The 22953-nt window shown below is 51.6% G+C and overlaps 1 protein-coding gene across 5 annotated transcripts in view; it reads left to right on the forward strand.

The window, feature by feature from the left end:
- The window catches only part of CDC42EP4 (CDC42 effector protein 4), a 28007-nt gene extending 5625 nt beyond the window's left edge, over positions 1-22382 (forward strand). For 2 of the 5 annotated variants that reach the window (XM_050765749.1, XM_050765750.1), the window contains exon 2: positions 20373-22382. In XM_050765749.1, the coding sequence (XP_050621706.1) occupies positions 20485-21558 (1074 nt within the window). In that variant the 5' untranslated portion in view covers positions 20373-20484 and the 3' untranslated portion in view covers positions 21559-22382. Of the gene's footprint in view, positions 1-19141; positions 20271-20372 lie in introns of those variants that run through there. The other 3 variants (XM_050765753.1, XM_050765752.1, XM_050765751.1) reach the window with 2 other exon arrangements.
- Positions 22383-22953: the final 571 nt, after the last annotated feature.

Raw genomic sequence — 22953 nt, forward strand, 5'->3', positions numbered from 1 at the left:
TTTGTTTTGAGCAGGCTTTTTGCTCTGTTGGCCAGGCCGGAGTGCAGTGTTGTGATCACAGCTCACTACAGCCTCAAATTCCTGGACTCAAGAGATCCTCCCACCTCAGCCTTGAGTAGCTGAGACTACAGATGTGTGCCACCCTGCCTGGCTAATTTAAATTTGTTGTTGTTGTTGTTGTTGTTGTTGTTGTTTAGAGACAGGGTCTCACTGTGCTGCTCAGGCTTGTCTCAAGCTCCCGGGCGCAAGCAATCCTCCCGCTTCTGCCTCTGCCTCCCAATGTGCTGAGATTTCAGGCGTGAGCCGTGGTGCCTGACCTGTGCATTAGTAGCACCCGGGGTCCTGCAAATTCCTGAGTTGTCTTTTACCCTTATCCTAGGAAGGAATGGAGGAGCTTCTCTTTTGCCACCTCCACCTCACCATCTTGTCTGAGAAGAGCCAGGCTCCTCTCTCTGGCATCACTAAAGGTTGAAAAGTGATGGGATGAGGGAACTCAGATCAGGAAAGAAACCAGATCGGAGGGTTTCCTGCCCCCCACTGCTGGCCGAGACTACAGAAGGAGGGCAGAATCTGTACCTGGTCTTCAGCAGCTTGGGGGACCCTTCCCCCCGCATCAGATAATCCTGGGAACCCCCAGGACTTTGAAAAGGGTCAACCCATTGTCTCAGCCCGTTTCACTGAACAGACTTTTGAATTAGGTGCTCTCAGGTGGGTGTTCTCTGTGAAGTTTGGGAAGTGACAGTGGCTGGAGTGTCACTGGGTGTGACAGCATCATCTTTATAGCACACGTGGAATTGTGCTCACCCTAGCACAGCACTTGGGAGGTACGAAATGTTATCAGTTGCTCTGAGAGCTAATGAGGAAACTGAGGCCAGCTTGTGACCTAGGGAGTGGGGCTCTTTGTCCCCAAGTTCCGGCAGGGCCAAGATGCAAGATTTCGCCTGCCTACTCTGGAGGGAGTTTAGATCTGCCAGTCTCCCTCTGGAGACCCCCAGGTGGCCGTGAAATTCCCACTTCTTAGCTGAGCACCCGGCTCTTAGGAGAGGCAAAGTGAAACCAAACGAGGGCTGGCAGATCTGATTTCAAGCGCGGCACTTTCTTCTGCGATCCTGAGCAGAAGGGAGGCACCCTGCTGCCCAGTAGTAGCACCACTCCCAGAGGAGGGCCCAGCCTGTGTGAGGGCAGTGGGGCCTCCCACCAGGCATCCATCCTGCCTGGCCCAGATCGTCCCTCTGCTGGTGGCTGGCGTCAGGTAGTGGCTCCGGGAAGCACGCGTTTCCAGGAAGGGCCCTGTAATCAAGTGAAGTTGCCGGATGTCCTTGAGTCACTGGCTCCTCATCGTCTTGACTCCTCCGTCGTTGCTTCCGGTCACTCCCAGGTCTTGGCTCCTTTTTCTTCCCCTCTCTGTGCTGTTCTAATTCCCAGGAGGTGAGGGAAGGTTTCCCCTTCACCTCCTGCTGACCTGCTTCCCCCCTGGTCTGAAGCCTGTGGTTCTGGGATGAGGATGAGGATAAGGATGAGGTGGGTGCAGGAACGAAGATGAAGGAGACAAGCAGGGCGGCCGGTTCCCAGCCCACAAGGAGCAGAGGGCTCCCCTGGATGGACCTGGGGTGCTGGGCTGTGGTCTGTATTTCCCAGGATTAATCTATACGTTCCCTGGAGTGGTGGGGAATGAGGTGCTCAGAGTCAGGAGATGTTAACCTGAAATTGTGTGCAAAACTTTGTGTGCTGTGTGTACTCATGCATCCAGAGCCTTCAGCAGCCCTCCCAGGCCTGAGCCCCAGGGACGCTTATGATCCACTGTCCCCCTCGCTGCCCCCTCTGCTGATGTTCCTTATGGTGGAGTGGAAAAAACCCAGAGTCCAGCACATCTGGATTCTTGGATCTCTCTGTCCTTAGCAACTGTGTGTGACTTGAGTAAACCATGTGCCCTTCTAAGCCTCAGTGCTCTTATCTGCGAGCTGGAGATGGTAATGACAACTCCGTGGGATTGTTGGGAAGAATACATGAGATAAAGTCTTTCCAATGCCTAGGACCGTGTTATGACTACAAAGTTTAAAGAAAGGCAGGCTGTGGTGGCTCGTGCCTATCATCCCAGCACTTTGGGAAGCAGAAGGTAGGAGGATGGCTTGAGCCCAGAAGTTTGAAGTTACAGTGAGCCTTGATTGCACCACTACACTGTAGTCCAGCCTGAAGGACAAAGCAAGACCCTCTCTCAGAAGAAAAAAAAGGAAAAGAAGAAGAAGAAGAAAAGAGACAGTTTAATCAAAATAAATCGTCCAACACAATGCCTGGTGCAGAGTAAAAAGCTCAACAGATCTTAGTTCTTTCTTGTATTTCTTCCATGACGTATGGCCCAGGAATAGTTACTGCAGAGTCTGGGGAGGGGTCTACCCCTTGTTAGGCAGGGTCTAGAATAGTTTTTCCCAGAGTGGGTTCCTCAGCACACAGTCTTGCTATCTGTTGGGATCCACCTGGGGAGATGTTATTCCAGAATGTTCTTGATAATGAGTCACCATTTAAACTAGACTAGACTCCTTACGCTATATCTTCCAGCAATTAAAGGGTAAATTATTTTAAGCCGTAGTGTGTTTTCCCATAACTCAGCTTGGCTGAGTGAGTTATTGGCATCATTTTCCCATAAACTGTAAGAATTGTGAATTCCTTAAGGTGGTGGAGAATACTTGTGTGATATTTAAATCACAGTGAGCAGGATGATCAATGGGACTAGCCCTAGGACGGTGTTGTCAATAAGAATGTGACATTAGTCACACATGGAACTTTGTTTTCTTTTTTTTTTTTTTTTTTTTGAGACGGAGTCTCGCTCTGTCGCCCAGGCTGGAGTGCAGTGGCCGGATCTCAGCTCACTGCAAGCTCCACCTCCCGGGTCTACGCCATTCTCCTGCCTCAGCCTCCCAAGTAGCTGGGACTACAGGCGCCTGCCACCTCGCCCGGCTAGTTTTTTGTATTTTTTAGTAGAGACGGGGTTTCACTGTGTTAGCCAGGATGGTCTCGATCTCCTGACCTCGTGATCCGCCCGTCTCGGCCTCCCAAAGTGCTGGGATTACAGGTGTGAGCCACTGTGCCCGGCCAATTATCAGTTTTTGTTTGATTGTTTTTGAGACAGAGTTTCACTCTTGTTGCCCAGGCTGGAGTGCAATGGTACGATCTCAGCTCACCGCAACCTCTGCTTCCTGGGTTCAAGCCATTCTCCTGCCTTCAGCGTCCCGAGTAACTAGGATTACAAGCATGCGCCACCACACCCAGCTAATTTTGTATTTTTAGTAGAGACAGGGTTTCTCCATGTTGGTCAAGTTGGTCTCGAACTCCCGACCTCAGGTGATCCATCCGCCTCGGCCTCCCAAAGTGCTGGGATTACAGGCGTGAGCCACCGTGCCTGGCCAATTATCAATTTTTAAATGTAAAATAATTAAAATTTAAAATTCTGGCCACGTGTGGTGGCTCACATCTGTAATCCCAGAACTTTGGGATTACACTTGAGGACAGGAATTTTAAAACTTGCCTGGGCAACATAGTGGTGCACACCTGTAGTCCCAGCTACTCAGGACTGAGGTAGAAGGATTGCTTGAGCCTAGGAGGTTGAGGTTACAATGAGCTGTGATTGTGCCACTGGACTCGAGCCTGGTTAACAGAGCGAGACCCTGTATCAAAAAAATTAAATTAAAAATTCAGCTCCTTAATCACAGTAGCCACATGTTAAGTACTCAGTAGCCTTATGTGGCTTGTGGCTGCTGGATTAGATGCCAGAGGTTTAGGGTATCACTGTAAATGCCAGAAACAGAGATGTTTCATGTCAGTGGTATTATTCAACCTTATATTGGCAATGTAACAAATATAACAAGATAATGAGGAATGGAAGAGGCAAAATTATTATTAGTTGCAGATGATGAGCTTATCTACTTCCAAAGCTGAAAAGATAATCATATAATTGATATAATTGATGAGAGCATGTAAGGTAGTATAAGCTTGGTGGGGTGGCCATTAAATATATTGGGGGGGGGGGGAAGGTATCTTCCCGGCCGAGTGCAGTGGCTCACACTTATAACCCTAGCACTTTGGGAGGCCGAGGCAGGTGGATCACCTGAGGTCAGGAGTTCCAGACCAGCCTGGCCAACACAGTGAAACCCTATCTCTACTAAAAATACAAAAATTAGCCAGGCAGGCAGGGCATGGTGGCTCACCTCTGTAGGCTCACGCCTGTAATCCCAGCACTTTGGGAGGCTGAGGCAGGTGGATCACCTGAGGTCAAGGGTTCAAGACCAGCCTGACCAACATGGTGAAACCCTGTCTCTACTAAAAATACAAAAATTAGCTGGGCATGGCAGCGCACGCCTGGATGCTGAGGCACAAGAATCACTTGAACCCGGGAGGCAGAGGTTGCAGTGAGCTGAGACCATACCACTGCACTCCAGCCTGGGCAACACAGACTCAGCCTCAAAAAAAAAAAAAAAATGGGCATGGTTGGCACGTGCCTGTAGTCCCTGCTACTTGGGAGGCTGAGGTACAAGAATTGCTTGAACCCAGGAGTGGAAGGTTGCAGTGAGCTGAGATAACACCACTGCACTCCAGCCTGGGGGCAGACTCACAAGAATGTATCATTTAGAAATAGTTAAGGATATGCACATAATTGCCTGAAAAGACCTTACAGAGTTTCAACTGAAAATGGAAACAACCTAGCCATTCAGTGCCTGATTGGATGTAAAAATTAGATATTAAGATTTAATTTAAAACAATGTAGCATAAATTGTTAACATGTAAATATTTTGACCCAGCTGTGAACAATGGTTGGTTTTATTTATCCATCTACAAGGAACATGCTGCTTGTGTAATAAGGGGGAAAATGTCTAAATTATTGCTCTCTAACAGAAGTCTTAGGCAAGTGCCATACATAATTTATAGTTTAATAGTTACCTTTTTTTTTTTTTTTTGAGACGGAGTCTCGCTCTGTCACCCAGGCTGGAGTGCAGTGGCCGGATCTCGGCTCACTGCAAGCTCCGCCTCCTGGGTTCACGCCATTCTCCTGCCTCAGCATCCTGAGTAGCTGGGACTACAGGTGCCTGCCACCTCGCCCGGCTAGTTTTTTGTATTTTTTAGTAGAGACGGGGTTTCACCGTGTTAGCCAGGATGGTCTCGATCTCCTGACCTCGTGATCCACCCGTCTCGGCCTCCCAAAGTGCTGGGATTACAGGCTTGAGCCACCGCGCACGGCCTAATAGTTACATTTTAACAAGTAAGAGGAAATAGATGGTACATTTTGACTCACTATATTCAAAATATCGTTTTAACATATCATCGGTATAAAAATGTTAATGAGATATTTTATACATCCTCTTTTTTTTTTTTTTTTTTTTTTTTTTTTTTGAGACGGAGTCTCGCTGTGTCGCCCAGGCTGGAGTGCAGTGGCCGGATCTCAGCTCACTGCAAGCTCTGCCTCCCGGGTTTTTACGCCATTCTCCTGCCTCAGCCTCCCGAGTAGCCGGGACTACAGGCGCCCGCCACCTCGCCCGGCTAGTTTTTTTTTTTGTATTTTTTAGTAGAGACGGGGTTTCACCGTGTTAGCCAGGATGGTCTCGAACTCCTGACCTCGTGATCCGCCCGTCTCGGCCTCCCAAAGTGCTGGGATTACAGGCTTGAGCCACCGCGCCCGGCCTACATCCTCTTTTTTTATACTAAATCTTAGAAGTCCAGTGTGCATTTTCTACTTGAGCACGTATCCATTTGGACTTGCCAGATTTTTTTTTTTTTTTTTTTTTTTTTAATTCTTTTGAGACGGAGTTTCACTCTTTTTTGCCCAGGCTGGAGTGCAATGGCGTGATCTCGGCTCACTGCAAACTCCGCCTCCCAGGTTCAAGCAGTTCTCCTACCTCAGCCTCCCAAGTAGCTGGGATTACAGGTGCATGCCACCATGCCTGGCTAATTTTGTATTTTAATAGAGACGGGGTTTCACCATGTTGGCCAATCTGGTTTCGAACTCCTGACCTCAGGTGATCTGCCTGACTCAGCCTCCCAAAGTGCTGGGATTACAGGCGTAAGCCACTGCGCTCAGCCTATTTTTTTTTTTTTTTTTTTTTTTTTTGGAAACGGAGTCTCGCTCTGTCGCCCAGGCTGGAGTGCAGTGGTGCGATCTTGGCTCACTGTAAGCTCTGCCTCCCAGGTTCACACCATTCTCCCGCCTCAGCCTCCTGAGTAGCTGGGACTACAGGCGCCCGCCACCATGCCCGGCTAATTTTTTGTATTTTTAGTAGAGACGGGGTTTCACGGTGTTAGCCAGGATGGTCTCGATTTCCTGACCTCGTGATCCACCTGCCTCGGCCTCCCAAAGTGCTGGGATTACAGGTGTGAACCACCATGCCTGGCCAAATTTTGTATTTTAATAGAGATGGGGTTTCACCATGTTGGCCAGTCTGATTTCGAACTGCTGACCTCAGCTGATCTGCCTGACTCAGCCTCGCAAAGTGCTGGGATTACAGGCGTGAGCCACCGTGCCCAGCCTATTTTTTACTTTTATGTATTTATTTTTATTTCTACAAATATAAGGAGGGCAAGTATCATTTTGTTACGTGGATATATTGTGTAGTGTGAAGTCTGGACTTGTAGTGTAACCTTCACCCAATCGTGTACATTGTACCCATTAAGCAACTTCTCATCCCTCACTGGGTTCCCACCCTCCTGATCTCCCAATCTCCAGTGTTTATTATTCCATACTGGCCACATTTCAAGTGCTCAGAAGCCACACATGTGGCAGGTGGACAGTGGAGGGTCAATTATTATTAACCCATAGAGAGATGGCAGAAAGTGGAAGTAGCTGGGAGGTTCTGGTGTGCCTTATTGCTTTATTCCTTGTCCAGGTCACTCTATGATCCCTGCTCTCCCTGATTGACCCCCCTTCCCAGTAGACTCCTCCCTCCCTCCCCCACACCCGGTAGGGATACCTGGGGAATAGGCACCGTCTTGTAGCTTGGAGGCTGGGGGTAGTGGGGGGAAGACATGTCATGAAATCTGGGACCTTGCCCCTTTGTCTTCCTTCCAGGAAGGGGCCGCCAAAGTAGAGGATGTTCATCTCCAGGAAGTGGGATCTGCCCCAGGTGGCTGTGCAGTGGCATGTTTGCATCAACGAGCCTGGCATGGATTGGCACGTGGGGCAGTGAGGGTGCGGCAAGTGGTGTTGGGTCACGGTTCTGGTTTTTCTTCCTGGGAGCTGGAATAACCAAGGAACACAAGATGGAGTTTGGACAGAGCAGACAGGAACACACTAGAAGCGAGGCCTTATGCTGATCTACTCCTGACTGTGCCAGCAGCGCCTGGCTTGTGCTTCAGGGTGATCCTCCCCACCCCTCACCTCCCAGAACACCAGAACACTGGGAGGTTCCTGAGAGCCCGAAGTGGGAATGGGCTTCTGGGTAAAGAAAATCTCCTTTGAGGAGGTTTCAAATGCAGCCATGCCTGGGGAGAGAGCTTTAATGAGGGAGGCAGTAACATGAGTCTTAGCTCCAAGAGTCTTAGATTAACCGGCTTGCAGACCCTTCCTATCCCACCCTGCTCCACGTGCACATCCTCAGCTGCAGACACCTGCATAGGCCGGGCTGCATCACTTTATATGGAAAATCACATGCTCCAAGGTCTGCCAGAAATGGGCTCAAGTCACCACTTAGAAGTTGTGAGAGGCATGCCGGGCGCGGTGGCTCAAGCCTGTAATCCCAGCACTTTGGGAGGCCGAGACGGGTGGATCGCGAGGTCAGGAGATCGAGACCATCCTGGCTAACACGGTGAAACCCCGTCTCTACTAAAGAATACAAAAAACTAGCCGGGCGAGGTGGCAGGCGCCTGTAGTCCCAGCTACTCGGGAGGCTGAGGCAGGAGAATGGCGTAAACCCGGGAGGCGGAGCTTGCAGTGAGCTGAGATCCGGCCACTGTACTCCAGCCTGGGCTAGAGCGAGACTCCGTCTCAAAAAAAAAAATGTGAGAGGCTGGGTGTGGGGCGCAATGGTTCATGCTTGTAATCCCACACTTTGGGAGGCTGAAGCAGGAAGATCACTCGAAGCTAGGAGTTCAAGACTAGCCTGGGCAACATAGCGAGACGCCATCTCTACTAAAAAAAAAATATATATATATATATATATGTGTGTGTGTGTGTGTGTGTGTGTGTGTGTGTATATATATAAATTTACTTATTTATTTTTAATAAGCCAGGCATGGTGGTGCCCACCTGTAGCCCCAGCTACTTGGGAGACAGGCCAGGGAGGATCACTTGAGCCCAGGAAGTTGAGGCTGCAGTGAGCCATGATAGCACCACTACACTCCAGCCTGGGTGACAGCAATGCCGTATCTCAACAACAAAAATAAATAAATAAATAAAGCTGTGAGATGTGAGAGTAAAATAATTCACTCTGTCTGACTCTCCGTTTCTCTTTCTTTAAAATAGGGGCAATCAGGGCAGCCTCCTTGCAAGTTTCCTTTGAGTTTCAAGGACATAAATGTATGTTGTCCTCAGTACAATGCTTGGCACGCGGCAGACCCTGGTGAATGAGAACTGGAGAGTGAGGAGGTGTACTGGAGGGACAGGGTAGGAGGGGATTAGGGAGCCTGTTCCTCTGACTCTTGGAGCTAAGACTCACTTTAGTGCCTTCCCCATTAGAGAGCTACCCCCAGGAATGATCTCATTCTGCACACAGCTTGGCAGTCAGTGGTGGCTGGAGCCCCTGGGTGCTGGTTGCCCTCATGTGAGATCTACCCCCAGGGATGATCTAATTCTCCACACAGCTTGGCGGTCAGTGGTGGCTGGAGCCCCTGGGTGCTGGTTGACCTCATGTGACCCCTTCTTATTTTCTCGGCTCCCTTGCAGTGACAGTCTAGCCAAGCTAGGGCTGTAGAAGCAGAAGTAAAACCTCATCCTGCACAGGATATCTCTGAGAGGATCCCACTGTTATGTGGGAGGCTGGCCTCCAGCTTGGAGCTTCAGTGTCACTGGAAACAGGCCGATCTCCGGTGGGGTGGGAGTGATCCTTATCACTCGTCTCCTGCTCAGCTGGGGAGGCTTAAGCATCAGGAAGCAGCTGTTGGAGAGTGAGTTCTGTTTTTTGAGAGGGTCCCGATCTCCTTGTGTCCCCTGATGTCAGGTTATTAAAGCTTGCCCGCTTCCTCCTCCCAGGCAACTTAGAATAAAACAAGGACCTAATAAACATGTCTGGCTTGGGGAGATTTTCAGGGAGGAAGAGAGAGAACAGACATCAGTGGGAGATTTTGACACAAGACAGGCAGAGTATGGATGGAGACCGGTTCTCACTTAGTCCCCAGTTGGCATCTTATGCTGTGATGCAGCTGCCAAATCCAGAGAACCAGATAGTCTTGAGCTGGTTTTGAAATGAATGCCTTTTCTTTAAACCTTTGATACTGTGGGTTTTTGTTGTCGGTTTTTAAAAAAGAAAAGAAAAGAAAAAAGAAAAAGGCCTGGTGCGGTGGCTCACACCTGTAATCCCAGCACTTGGGGAGGCCAAGGCGGGTGGATTGCTTGAGATCAGGAGTTCAAGACCAGCCTGGTCAACATGAGGAAACCCTGTCTCTACTGAAAATACAAAAATTAACCGGCTGTTGTGGCGTGTGCACCTGTAATCCCACCTACTTGGGAGACTGAGGCAGGAGAATCGCTTGAACCTAGGGGTTGGAGGTTGCAGTGAGCCGAGATGGTGCCACTACACTCCAGCCTGGGCGATAGAGCAAAACTCTGTCTCGAAAATACATACATACATACATACACACATATATACATAAAAATAAAGAAAAAGAAGCCTGTTTTCCTCTCAAGGCTAACATAACTTCTTAATTTCTCCTGTGTGCCCTTTTAGTCTTTATTCACAGATGCATATTTGTGTAGAGTTGTAACCACTATGCATAAACAAGTATATGTTCTGCCTTTTTTTCTATTTATTTTTAATTTTTATTTATTTTTTTGAGACAAGAGTCTCACTCTATTGCCCAGGCTGGAGTGCCGTGGCGTGATCTCAGCTCACTGCAACCTCCGCCTCTCAGGTTCAAGAGATTCTCCCGCCTCAGCCTCCCATGTAGCTGGTATTACAGGCACGTGCCACAACACTTGGCTAATTTGTGGGGTTTTTTTGTTTCTTTGTTTTTGAGACGAAGTCTCGCTCTTGTCCCCCAGGCTGGAGTGCAATGGTGCCACCTCGGCTCACTGCAACCTCCGCCTCCCAGGTTCAAGCAATTCTCCTGCCTCCACCTCCTGAGTGACTGGGATTACAGGTGCCTGCCACCACACCCGACTAATTTTTGTATTTTTAGTAGAGATGGGGTTTCACCGTGTTGGCCAGGCTGGTCTCAAACTCCTGATCTCAAGTGATCCGCCTGCCTAACCTTCCAAAGTGCTGGGATTACAGGCATGAGCCACCGCGCCCGGCCTTGTGTATTGTTTTAATAGTAGAGACGGGGTTTCAACGTGTTGGCCAGGGTGGTCCTGCACTCCTGACCTTCGCCTCGGCCTCTGTTCTGCCTTTTGTTTGCGCTTCCATTTAATGCCATTTGGTAAACATTTGGTCCATGTTGTCTATGGTCTTCATAGTTCTCAATTTCCGTGACTGCTGAATGGTGCTCTGAGTTAATGGCTTCCAGCTTTCTTAGCCATTCCTCTATCACTGGGCATTAGGCTGTCTCCAGTCTTTCTTTCTTTTTTTTCTTTCTTTCTTTTTTTTTTTTTTTTTTTTTGAGATGGAGTCTCTCTCTGTCTCCCAGGCTGGAGTGCAATGGTGTGATCTCGGTGCACTGCAACCTCTGCTTCCCGGGTTCAAGCCATTCTCCTGCCTCAGCCTCCTGAGTAGCTGGGATTACAGGTGTGCACCACCATGCCCAGCCAATTTTTTTTTTTTTTTTTTAGTAGAGACAGGGTTTCACCATGTTGGTCAGGCTGGTCTCAAACTCCTGACCTCGTGATCCACCCGCCTTGGCCTCCTAAAGTGCTGGGATTACAGGTGTGAGCCACTGTGCCTGGCCTGTCTCCAGTCTTTCGCTATTATGAATAAGGCTTCAACAAATATGTGCGTGACTTTTTTCTCCTTTGAAATAGTTCCACAGGGTTAAGTTCTAGGAGGTAAATCATATTCATTTAAATCACATTCATTTTAAAGCCATTATTTGAGGAAACTTTGAATCATATTCATTTTAAAACCATCATTCTTTTTGTTTTTTGGGTTTTTTTTTTTTTTTTTTTTTTTTTTTTGGAGATGGAGTTTCACTCTTGTTGCCCGGGCTGGAGTGCAGTGGCGCGATCTCGGTGCACTGCAACCTCCACCTCCCAGGTTCAAGCAGTTCTCCTGCCTCAGCCTCCCTAGTAGCTGGGATTACAGGCACCCACCACCATGCCTGGCTAATTTTTTTGTATTATTAGTTGAGATGGGGTTTCACCATGTTGGCCAGGCTGGTCTCAAACTCCTGACCTCAGGTGATCCACCCACCTCGGCCTCCCAAAGTGTTGGCATTACAGGCGTGAGCCACCACATCCGGCCAGAACCATCATTTATTTTAAAGCCATTATTTCAAGAAATTTTGCCAGAGTTTCCGGTACCACAAGACCACCCCACCCTGGGACGATTTTGACTCTGAGCAGCTCTTGGATCCGAGTTTTGTAATATTCTCCCTGCCTGGTGGCACCTAGTGCCAATTGCTCAGTGGGAGGAAGGTCCTTCCCTCTTCTCTTTCCCAGCTCTTAATTTGGGCAAGATGGTAGCAAACATCAGAAAGTTGCCCTGGTGCCTGGCAGTGAGCCCATCTAGGTGTTATCTGGGGAAGAGCTTTGGGGTGGGAGTCAAGAGACTTGGGCTCCAGCACCAACCGGCTCCTTGTGAGTTCTGTGGCCTTTGGCAAGTCACCTCTCCTGGCCCCAACAGCCTAATCAAGACCACTGGGTTGGATCCTCTGCCAGATGTCTGCCATCTCTGAATCTCAGTGGGAGTCATGTGACACAGTGAGTGCTGCATTTTAGCACCCCCAGGAGTACCTAAGAAAATCCACTGGGGACAGGCATGGTGGTTCACGCCTGTAATCCCAGCACTTTGGGAGGCCCAGATAGATGGATCACCTGAGGTCAGGAGTTCGAGACCAACCTGGCCAACATGGTGGAACCCCATCTCTACTTAAAAAAATACAAAAATTAGCCACGTGTGGTAGCGGGTATGTGTAATCCCAGCTACTCGGGAGGCTGAGGCAGGAGAATTACTTGAATCCGGGAGGTGGAGGTGCAGTGAGCTGAGATTGCACCACTGCATTCCAGCATGGGCAACAAGAGTGAAACTCTGTCTCAAAAAAAAGAAAAAAAAAAAATCCACTGGGATTTAGAAAGAACACACCAAAACTTGTGCATGCGTGTGTGTGTGTGTGTGTGTGTGTGTGTGTCTAAACTAAAACTTAGTAATTAATACATGGAATGACAATAGATGTGAATATAACCTATAAAAATATATGTGTGTGTAGATATATATGTGTATACACAAATTACATATTCAGTGTTTTTCCTGTGATGCCCCCTACTTTTGATAGTACATTGCTATTTAAGTGGATGGAGCCCTGGGGTGGGAATTAAACCCTGGCTTCAATCCATGACCTAGGGCAAGTCCCTTAATTTGGTCTTTCCATCTTGAAAGTATGATCCCACTACACCCAGGTATTTTAAGGAGATATTTGACACAGATACATAAATGGTACAGGAGTCATAATGGCGACATTTCATGTTCCCTTCCTGGGTTTGTTTGTTTCTTTGTTTGTTTTTTTGAGACAGAGTCTTGCTCTGTCACCCAGGCTGGAATGCAGTGGCGTAATCTCAGCTCACTGCAACCTCTACCTCCCAGGTTCAAGCTATTCTGTCTGCCTCAGCCTCCTGAGTAGCTGGGACTACAGGTGCCCACCACCACGCCTGGCTAATTTTTGTATTTTTAGTAGAGATGGGGTTTCACCATGTTGGCCAGGCTGGTCTTGAACTCCTGACCACAGGTGATCCACCCACCTCAGCCTCCCAAAGTGCTGGAATTACAGGTGTGAGCCACTGTACCTGGCCTTGTTTTTGGTTTTTGATTGTGGCTAGTCAGGCTCAGAATATTACAGCAGTGAGCCTTAACCTCCTTGCGCACGTAGCACACTTCCAGACGCAAGGGCTTTTGAGCATGGCACATGAAGGAGTTGAAAGATCCCCAAGAGTACTAAAGTCAGCTGAAATCACAACACAGTCGGCGTTGAAGTGCTGCCTGGAACATGTAACCACGTGTATCTAAGAAGTCGCCGTTCTTGCCCATTCACTTGGCTGCCCTCAGCCCTGCCACGGTTTGAATGAAACAGTCTTCCGCCTTCCCTGCACTTTCCTGTCTTTGCAGGATAAGGCTGGCGAGTGTTCCAGAAAGTACTGGATTTTTCTCTGATGACAAAAGCCAGAGTTCCTCACCTCTTAGAGTCGTGGCCTGTGTCCCAGTGAGCCTCTTACACAACCCTTCCAGGGTGTTGTTCCATCTGACAAGCCTTGTGTTGCGGAACGCCTCCTTGTTTCGGCAAAGTGAAGTTCCGCCTAGGTATTGGATGTCAGCCCCTCCTGTGAGAAGGGGCCATGGCCCGCCAGGCAAGACCTGGGAAGGGATGGCCAGGACCAGAGGCTGCCCCTGGAAGACCTGGAGTCCCATTTGATCCTGTCTTTTCTCTCCTCCCTGGTCTGGGCCCTCTGTAATCCCGTGTGTCTCTACCTCCAAAACATGGCCTAAATGTCTCCCACTGTGTCCCCCTTTGCCAAACCCACATCCTGGTCTCCATCCTCTTTGACCTGCATTTCTGCAACAGCCTCCTGGATGAATTCCAGCTCCGCTCCTTCATTCCTCCAATGCCAGGACCTCCGGGAGCTTCCAAATACACAGATTGAATCACTCGCCTGCTTACAAACAGCCACCGGTTTCCTTGTCCACCTATAATGACCTCCAAACTCCTTACCTGGGCTAAGTGCAATGGCTTATGCCTGTAATGCCAGAACTTTGGGAGGCCAAGGTGGGTGGATTGCTTGAGGCCAGGAGTTCAAGACTAGCCTGGCCGACATACTGAAACCCCATCTCTAGTAAAAATACAAAAAAATTGGCCGGGAGCAGTGGCTCACACCTGTAATCCCAGCACTTTCGGAGGCCGAGGCGGGCAGATCACCTGAAGTCAGGAGTTCAAGACCAGCCTGGACAACATGGTGAAACCTGGTCTCTCCAAAAAATTCAAAAATTAACCGGACCTGATGGCGGGTGCCTGTAATAAAAACTGAAAACAAAAGAAAACTCTTTATGTGGCCTGGTAGGGAGGGCTCTATGTAACCTGGACCCCGGCTGCATGGATTTTTATTCTGTTCTGTAAATGCTGCAAGCCTGTTCCTACACTCCAGCGTTTGCATGCGTCGTTCCCTCTGCCTGGGTCGCTTCTGACCTGGCTGGTTCCTTCTCATCATTTGGTTCTCAACTCATGATGCTCCTTCCTCAGAGGGGCCTCTCCCAGACCCCCTGACTCCCACACCCACTCACACCATCCCCTTTCCCTCGTTATACTAAGGAATACGAGATACCGTTTTATTTACAGATTTACACCTCCATTCCCCAACCCCACGCCCCATACTCGCACTACACATGCGCCCTGGGAAAACGGACTGCTCTATCTCCAGGGCCTAGAAGAGTGTGAATATCGGTGGGTCTGCAGGAAGTCATGAAGTGAGTGAATGGATGATGAGTAACGGAACAAAGCCTCTTGTAGCCGATCCAGGTCACAACTAAAGTCATCGTTCACTAAAAGCCCTCTGCTATCCGGCCACATTGCCTGGACCTGGCATCGGGTGGTTGGTTAGAACAGCTAGGGGAAGGCCCTGCAGAGGGCATGCTGCCCAGCAGCAGTGGTGGAGGCGGCGGCGGTGGTGGGCGTTCAGGCATGTTGTGTACCCTGTATACTGGGGTCAACCGCAGGGCAGCTTCAGAGAGCGAGGCCTGCCTAGCTGCCCCATGAGAGCTCAGGTCTGGCGCCTGCCTCAAGCCAAGATGCCAGGGACAGGCCACTGCCCGGTCACTTGGAGTGAGAAGTGTTGGTCCCGTCTGTCCTTCTGCCCTGGGTCTGCTGGTCTGTCCAAGCTGGGAGGGCCAGGGAGGATAGGCGAGGGGCCCAGGCAAGGGTGGTCTTCTGTAGTCTCAGGAACAGGGCTGAACTAAAGGTGTGGTTGGTGTAGACCCAAGCAGGGGCCTGACCTTCTGGGGAGGGCTCGTCAGTCCCACCTTAAAGGAAGGTTCCATGGTCAGTGGGCTGAGGGTAGAGGAGTCTGTTCCTCCAGAGGCTCAGGAGAGCTAGGAAGGGCTGTGAGTTGTGATCCATTTTCCCTTGCCCTGCCAAGAAAGTGGGATGTGTTTTCCGGGGTGGGGTGGGGTGGGGTGGGGGTGGGGGTGGCCCGCCCAAGGCAGGCTATGGGGAGTGCCTGCCCCACATTGGGCAGCCTATTTTAGCTACTTCCCTAGAGCTGAGTCACGGTGCTTCTGAAGACCCTTCCCAAAGCCACAATGCCCTGTGGCCTCCCAAACCATAGCTGCCCCCAGGACCGGCCCAGGCCTCTGGCAGGACTCCCACCACCTGCTTTCTCTTAAACTCCATGATCCAGCTGCTCACCTCCAAATTGTTCTCTGTTAGAAGCTCAGAGTGATTCAAGATCACTCAAGGCTGGTGAAACCAAGCTCTTGCTGACCCTTAGTCCTGCTACGTGGCCTGTCTAGTCTGAGCTCCAGACACCTAGGCCTCATCCCCAGCGTGGACTGCCAGGCACTGCAGCCCCCTCCTCGCTGGGGCAGTGGGATGGATGCGTGACTCCCTCTACTCTCAGGCCCTAACTCTCTCAGGACCCTTCCTTGCTGGGTATTGAAGATGGCTTTCTACAAGCCACAAAGTCTCGTTCCCACCCCCGCAGGAAGCGAGACCATGGCAGCAGACAGCACTGGGTAGACCTGTCCCTGTCTTTCTGGGGTGTGGGGTTGAACAAGATCCTGGGGACCCCGGGGCTAGCCCAGGATGGCTGTGATTTCAGCTGAGTTTCCCTGCTGTCCCCTCTGACCTACCTCTATAGTTCTACCTGCAAGGATGTGCTCTGGGGTGTGGCTAATGGGATGCGGGGAGCTGCCCTCCCCTGTGGCCATCATGGCCAGGATATTTGGTCCCTTTTGGGCAGCCACAGTGACCTGCAGCTTCTCTGGCGAGTCCTGGGGAGACGGGTCTGTGGTTTTCCTTTCTTTCCTCTCTAATGAGCGTATAAGGTCGGGAAACCACAGGACCTGACATCACTCACAGGGTCTGGGGATTCCCGCTGTGGTGTTGAAACCCTTATGTAGCTCTGGAGGCTCATGCCACCGTGTTCCCACCCAGTTCTGACCATCCGCGCCCCTCCCTGCTTCTCTGTCTTTGTTGTTTACCTGGTGAGCATACCTGCTCTGTCTTCACCTGTGTGTTCTCACTCAAGGCTGCTGTTTCTCAACTGGGGCAGTTTTGCCTCCCAGGGCATCTTGAGACAGTTTTGCTTGTTGTGACTGTGGAATGAATGCTACTGGCATCTAGTGGGCAGAGACCAGGGACGCTGCTGAATGATCTACAGTGCACGGGGCAGTCCCACCTCCCAGTGAGAAATTAGCTGGCTTGAATATCCACAGTGTGGAATCTGCTCTAGGGTTACACAAGAACCTTCCTGAAGTAGCAGTTGGGACCCCCTTCTCTGCACCCTGCCAGCCAGCAGTGGGGAGGAGCACTCAGTGGCCGGTGGTCACTGACCAGCAATGCTGCCGCCAGAGCTGGAGGAGGGCCTGGAGTGGGGGTGGAGAGAGCTCTGGACTCAAAGACCCAGTTTCTAGCCCAGCTCTCTTCCTTTGGGCTAAAAACTTGGACAAATCACTTTCCTTCAATAAACCCGTTTCCTCATCCATAAAGTGAAAGCGCTGCACTGAATATCCCCTCCAGTTATTTGAGATTCCTGGATGCTGTGCATAGAGCCAGGAGCTGGGGGCAGGCAGGTGGAAGATAGGGGTCTTTCTTCTCCGTTCCTGACTGGTGCCTGTGCTGGTGGCAGTAGAAGCCTAAAGGATTTGCCAGGAACGAGAGTTCGTTTGAAGCCTGGCCTTTTTTCCTTCGATGCCCAACATGACTGAGGCAGACTCTACCTTCTCTTTCTTTTTCTTTTCTTTTCCTTTCTTCTCTTTTCTTCTCCCTCCCTCCTTCCCTCGTTTCCTTCCTGTTTCCTTCAGAGTTTTGCCTAGGAGCCCATGGCTGGCCAGGAGGGTCATATATGATATTCAGGGGTCAGCAAACTACAGTCCACGGCCCAAACCCAGCCTGCATTTGCTTTTGCAAATAAAGATGAGGCTTTTTGGTGGTTTTTTCTTTTACTGGTTTATTACAAAGGATACAACTCAGGAACAGCCAAACGGAAGAGCTGCATGAGGATGCATGGGGTCAGGTGGTGGGGTGGGGCGGGCAGGGCACACGTCACCTTCCCGGCACCTTGATCTGCTCACCAACCCAGAATTTCTCTGTAAATAAAATGTTTTTGGAATGCAGCCATGCCTACTTGTTTACATGTTGCTACGGCTCCTTTCTTTTTTTAATTTTGTGTAGAGATGGGGTCTCACTGTGTTGCCCAGGCTGGTCTGGAACTCCTGGGCTCAACTGATCCTCCTGCCATAGCCTCCCAAAGTGCTGGGATTATAGTTGTGGCCCACCGTGCCTGGCCAACGGCTACTTTTATACTAAGAAGACAGAGTTGAGTAGCTGTGACCAAAACCCTATCAGCCACAAGGCCGAGAATATTTACTCTCTGGCCCTTTGCAAAAAGTGTTTGCTGACCCTTGGTCTAGCGGTTCAATGTCTAATTGTTTCGAGGCTGAGGTAGAGCAGGAGGGTGGGGCCCAGAGACAATCCAGGTTAGAGTTAGGGGAAGGTCACTTTCCTAAGGGTGGGGAGGAGAGAGAGCTGGCCTATGACCAAGAGTAGAGCATCATTTCAAGGCATTCCTGACGTCCTCGCCCACGTCACTGTGTGGCAAGTCTGCCAGGTGCCTAGCTCTCCCTCCCTGCCTGAGAGAACTTTGTGTTTGCTGGAATGATAAGCAGTATGGCCTGGGCATTGGGAGGGGGGACATTGCTGGTGGGGGAAGCCATGAGGCTGGGCAGCAGAGGCTTGAGAGAACAGGGAAGCGGATGAGGATGCAGAGAGGTCAGGCTGGGAGCCCTGGAGCCAGGCTGTGGGCAGAAGGGGAGGACAGGAGGGAGGTGCTGGACTTCCAGTGGGTGCTTGGAGGCCAACCGTGTGGCACACCCTGCTAGACCGGACTTGGTGGCAAACAGATCCGTTAAAACCCTCTGGATGGACCGGGCGCAGTGGCTCACGCTGATCCCAGCACTTTGGGAGGCCAAGGCAGGTGGATCACCTGAGGTCAGGAGCTTGAGACCAGCCTGACCAGCATGGTGAAACTCCATATCTACTAAAATTACAAAAAAAATTAGCTGGACGTGGTAGTGGTGGGCACCTGTAAATCCCAGCTACTCGGGAGGCTGAGGCAAGAGAATCGCTAGAACCCGGGAGGCAGAAGTTGCAGTGAGCCGAGATGGCGCCATTACACTCGAGCCTGGGGGACAGGGCGAGACTCCGTCTCAAAAAAAAGAAAAGAAAAAAAAAACACCACCCTGGAAGCTCGTACTGCAGTGGGAAGATGAGAGTCCAGCCAGCAGGGGTAGAAGGATGTAGCCGGTGTCTGCTGGGAGAGGGGACGGCTCCCAAAGTGCCGTAGGGGGCAGGTGGTGGCTAAAGGTTTCCTGGGAGCAGTGATGTGTCCCAGCTGAGCCCTGAAGGATGCTGGGTGTGGCAGGGGTTGCATCAGGGAACTGTTTGTATCCACTCCAGCTCAGGGGATAGAGCAGGGTACAAAAGTAGGGGACACTGAGGAGCGAGGTGGAGACTGGTCATTGGATCAAGGGGTGTGCACTGGGTAGGGCCTCATGTGGATGGGTTTTGTTTGAGCCAAGAGGTGAAGGATGGACAGGAGGGAGACAAACAGGGAGACCTGTTAGGCTGATGTCAGGGGCCAGGTGGGGTGTGGTGGGCTGGTGTGGTGCAGTGGCAGGCATGCGGAGGAAGCACCCGCCGTCTGAGTTTTGCAGTGGAAAGAGTGGCTCTGGACTGGGGGTGCCTCTCAGAACTGTGCTGCTGGCTGGACTGGGAGAGAGGCAGGTACCTGGTGTCCAAGCAACACCTCTCACCCACCATACTTTGTTAAATCCCAGCACTCATCTCTCCCCATCCTGCCTAGCTCTGCTGGGCTTAGTATTTGGGGCAAGTCCCTCTAGGGGAGAGAGGGGCTGGTTTGGCCCCAGTGCTGAACTTCAACTTGGCCCTTGCCAGGAGCTGTGAGAGTGGTGCCTCCGGGCTCCTGGGCTCTACCTCTGCTGTTTTTTTGGATTTCTGGTGCATCACCTAGGAATCAGTCTGCAGATCCTGGGTTCACCAAGTCATTTAGGGTCTAGTCCCTGCCTCCCACTCCCCTAATGATGAAAGAAACTGGAAGTTCCCCAATCTTGATCTCCCCGAGACACCAGAAGGTGGACCCTCAGCAAAGAGCCTGGGGCCCCACAGTGGAGATGTCACAGGCAGGATCCTCATCTATGGGATCCCAAGAGAAGGCTGAAAGGCTGGGGAGCTGGTTCTGTGGGTCCCAGCAGCCCCACCCCAATTCTGATTCAGAAAGAGGATTGTGCCGCCCACGCAGGTGGAGGTCTCTCTGTGGTCAGCCTGTCTCCCTGGGCCCATCCTGTCTGTTCTCTTCTCTCTCTGAGGACCAGGACTCGGTGGGGTGTCCACTAACTCCACAGGGGTCGAGGTTAGACAGCAGGAGGCACTTACAGCACATCTCCAGGCTGACTGTTCATAGGAGCCACTTCATAGACTCCATCTCTTCCCTGGCTTGCTGCCCAGAATTGCTGGATTTACCTTCGTGTCCTTAAACGTGGTCGTGTTTGCTCTGGCAGCGTCCTGGCTTGCAGGGCAGGGGAGGCATTGTCTTTTACAAGAAAGCTTCTCTCTCTCTCAAGTTTCAGGGAAAGTGTGTCTGAGGCTACTGGAACTCTCGCCAGATTTGCAAAATCACTCCTGTTCTCTGAATGCCTGCGGATGAGGAAACAGGCAGGGCTATACCATTTGATTGCTGGCTTATTTCACAGCATTTCACTTTGGTAGGAGCACTGGGGTTTAAATGACAGTCCCCTGGCAAATAGGCGTTTGTGCTGTGTAACCAGCCCCACATTAATCCTTTGCCTCCCGTTCTCTGCTTGCAGCCTTATGATCTCTTCATTGCGTCCCCCTCTGCCCACTAGACTTGGACTTCAGATCTGACCCCAGACCTGCCGGCTACCTCGGGAGGGCCCACCTCCCCACCCGTCCAGCAAGATGCCGATCCTCAAGCAACTGGTGTCCAGCTCGGTGCACTCCAAGCGCCGTTCCCGAGTGGACCTCACGGCCGAAATGATCAGCGCCCCACTGGGCGACTTCCGCCACACCATGCACGTTGGCCGGGCCGGAGATGCCTTTGGGGACACCTCCTTCCTCAACAGCAAGGCTGGCGAGCCTGACGGCGAGTCCTTGGACGAACAGGCCTCCTCTTCATCTTCCAAACGCAGTCTCCTGTCCAGGAAGTTCCGGGGCAGCAAGCGGTCACAGTCAGTGACCAGGGGGGAGCGGGAGCAGCGCGACATGCTGGGATCCCTGCGGGACTCGGCCCTCTTTGTCAAGAATGCCATGTCCCTGCCCCAGCTCAATGAGAAGGAGGCCGCGGAGAAGGGTACCAGTAAGCTGCCCAAGAGTCTGTCATCCAGCCCCGTGAAGAAGGCCAATGGCGGGGAGGGTGGCGACGAGGAGGCAGGCATGGAGGAGGCCGTGCCCCGTCGGAATGGGGCCGCGGGTCCCCATTCCCCTGACCCCCTCCTCGACGAGCAGGCCTTTGGGGATCTGGCAGATCTGCCTGTCATGCCCAAGGCCACCTATGGGCTGAAGCATGCGGAGTCCATCATGTCCTTCCACATCGACCTGGGGCCCTCCATGCTGGGTGACGTCCTCAGCATCATGGACAAGGAGGAGTGGGACCCCGAGGAGGAGGAGGGTGGTTACCATGGCGATGAGGGCGCCACTGGCACCATCACCCAGGCTCCCCCATACGCTGTGGCGGCCCCTCCCCTGGCGAGGCAGGAAGGCAAGGCCGGCCCAGACTTGCCCTCCCTCCCCTCCCATGCTCTGGAGGACGAGGGGTGGGCAGCAGCGGCCCCCAGCCCCGGCTCGGCCCGCAGCATGGGCAGCCACACCACACGAGACAGCAGCTCCCTCTCCAGCTGCACCTCGGGCGTCCTGGAGGAGCGCAGCCCTGCCTTCCGGGGACCGGACAGGGCCCGGGCTGCTGTCTCGAGACAGCCGGACAAGGAGTTCTCCTTCATGGACGAGGAGGAGGAGGAGGATGAGATCCGCGTGTGAGGCAGACAGTGGGTGGCCGCCCGGAGCTCTTGTCTGCATCTTCTCCCTGCCCCTACCCCACTATGACCTTTGACCTTGTGGCGCAGGGGCAGCCAGGACCCTCGCTTCAAACCACGGACCCTGGACCTTGTAGATGAGGGACACTGGCCTGGCCCTCGGGCATTTGGAGGACGTGGGGGGCTGGCATGGGTGCTGACTGGCTGCCTGACTTCATCATGCTCCCTGCACTCAGGCAGCGTGGGACAAGGGCTGTGTTCTCACAGCAGGAATCGGTTTTCCTCTCTCGGCCTCCCTTTCCTCCACCGTGGCCTCAAATGGATGCCAGATGCCAACCCGAGTTCCTGCCACGTGCAGCCAGCGGGTCAGCCCGGAGGCAGCCTCAGCTCCAGGGCTAAGGACACTCGACTCCCCTTTTCTCTGCTGGTGTTTCTGCTGTGCCCAGCGGTGGCTGCTGGGGAAGCAGCTGCGGCAGGACGGAGATGGTCTTGCCTCTCAGCCCCTCCCTGCTCCACCCCAGCTCCTGCCCTGGAAATCTGGAGCGCCTTGGAGCTGAGCTGGACCAGGGGACCAGCCATGAGCACGTGCACTAAACGCAGCCCTTTCCAGGGGAAGAAGAGCAGGATGGGAAATGGAAGGAAAGGCCCCACACTTCGTGAATTGCAAGAAGGGACCCTTCCAGGATGACACTAGGAACAGGGCTAGGGCACTCACTCAGTCCCTAGGGGCTTGTGTGTTCTTTATTATTATGTATAAATCCTTATAGAGCAATATCAGGATGGTGTTAATAGGTCTGCCTCAGAAGGAGAATCAATCCTTTTAGAAAACCTTTATACTAAACCTCTTCGAAATTCACAGTGGCAATTAGCAGACTGGAGTCTGGGGACAGCCGTGGCAAAGACACCAGCTCAACTTTAGTGCTTTAGTGCTTCCCAACGTTATTTAGAACGACACGGGGTGGGTGTCTGGTGTGTGTTTTCCCTACCCACCCCCCATAGCTATCAACATCTGAGGAAGGCCAGTGTAGAACATTTTTGGAGAATTATTATTTTTAAAATAATATATCATTCCTATGGGGGGAAGCTTTTTTTTTGACTGAGTTATTCTCTCCCTCCCCTCAACACCCTCAGTACTGACTACTTCCTCTTCCTTTCTCAGGCCTCCCCCCAACGACTTTTGAGGCCAGGGTTGCCAGATTTAGCAAAACCAAAACAGAGTGCTGAGTTAAATGCAAATTTCAGGTAAACAAAAGATAATGTTCTAGCATTAATATGTTCCACGCAATATTTGGAACACTTATGCAAAAAATGATTTGTTTTTCTGAAATTCAAGTTTCTCTCTGAGTCCTGTAACTCTCCCCGAGGGAATTGAGCAGAAGCTCGGGTGTGAGCCCCGAGG

The sequence above is a fragment of the Macaca thibetana genome, chromosome 16 (genome assembly GCF_024542745.1).
Source record: "Macaca thibetana thibetana isolate TM-01 chromosome 16, ASM2454274v1, whole genome shotgun sequence".
In the NCBI taxonomy this organism is placed as follows: Eukaryota; Metazoa; Chordata; class Mammalia; order Primates; family Cercopithecidae; genus Macaca; species Macaca thibetana.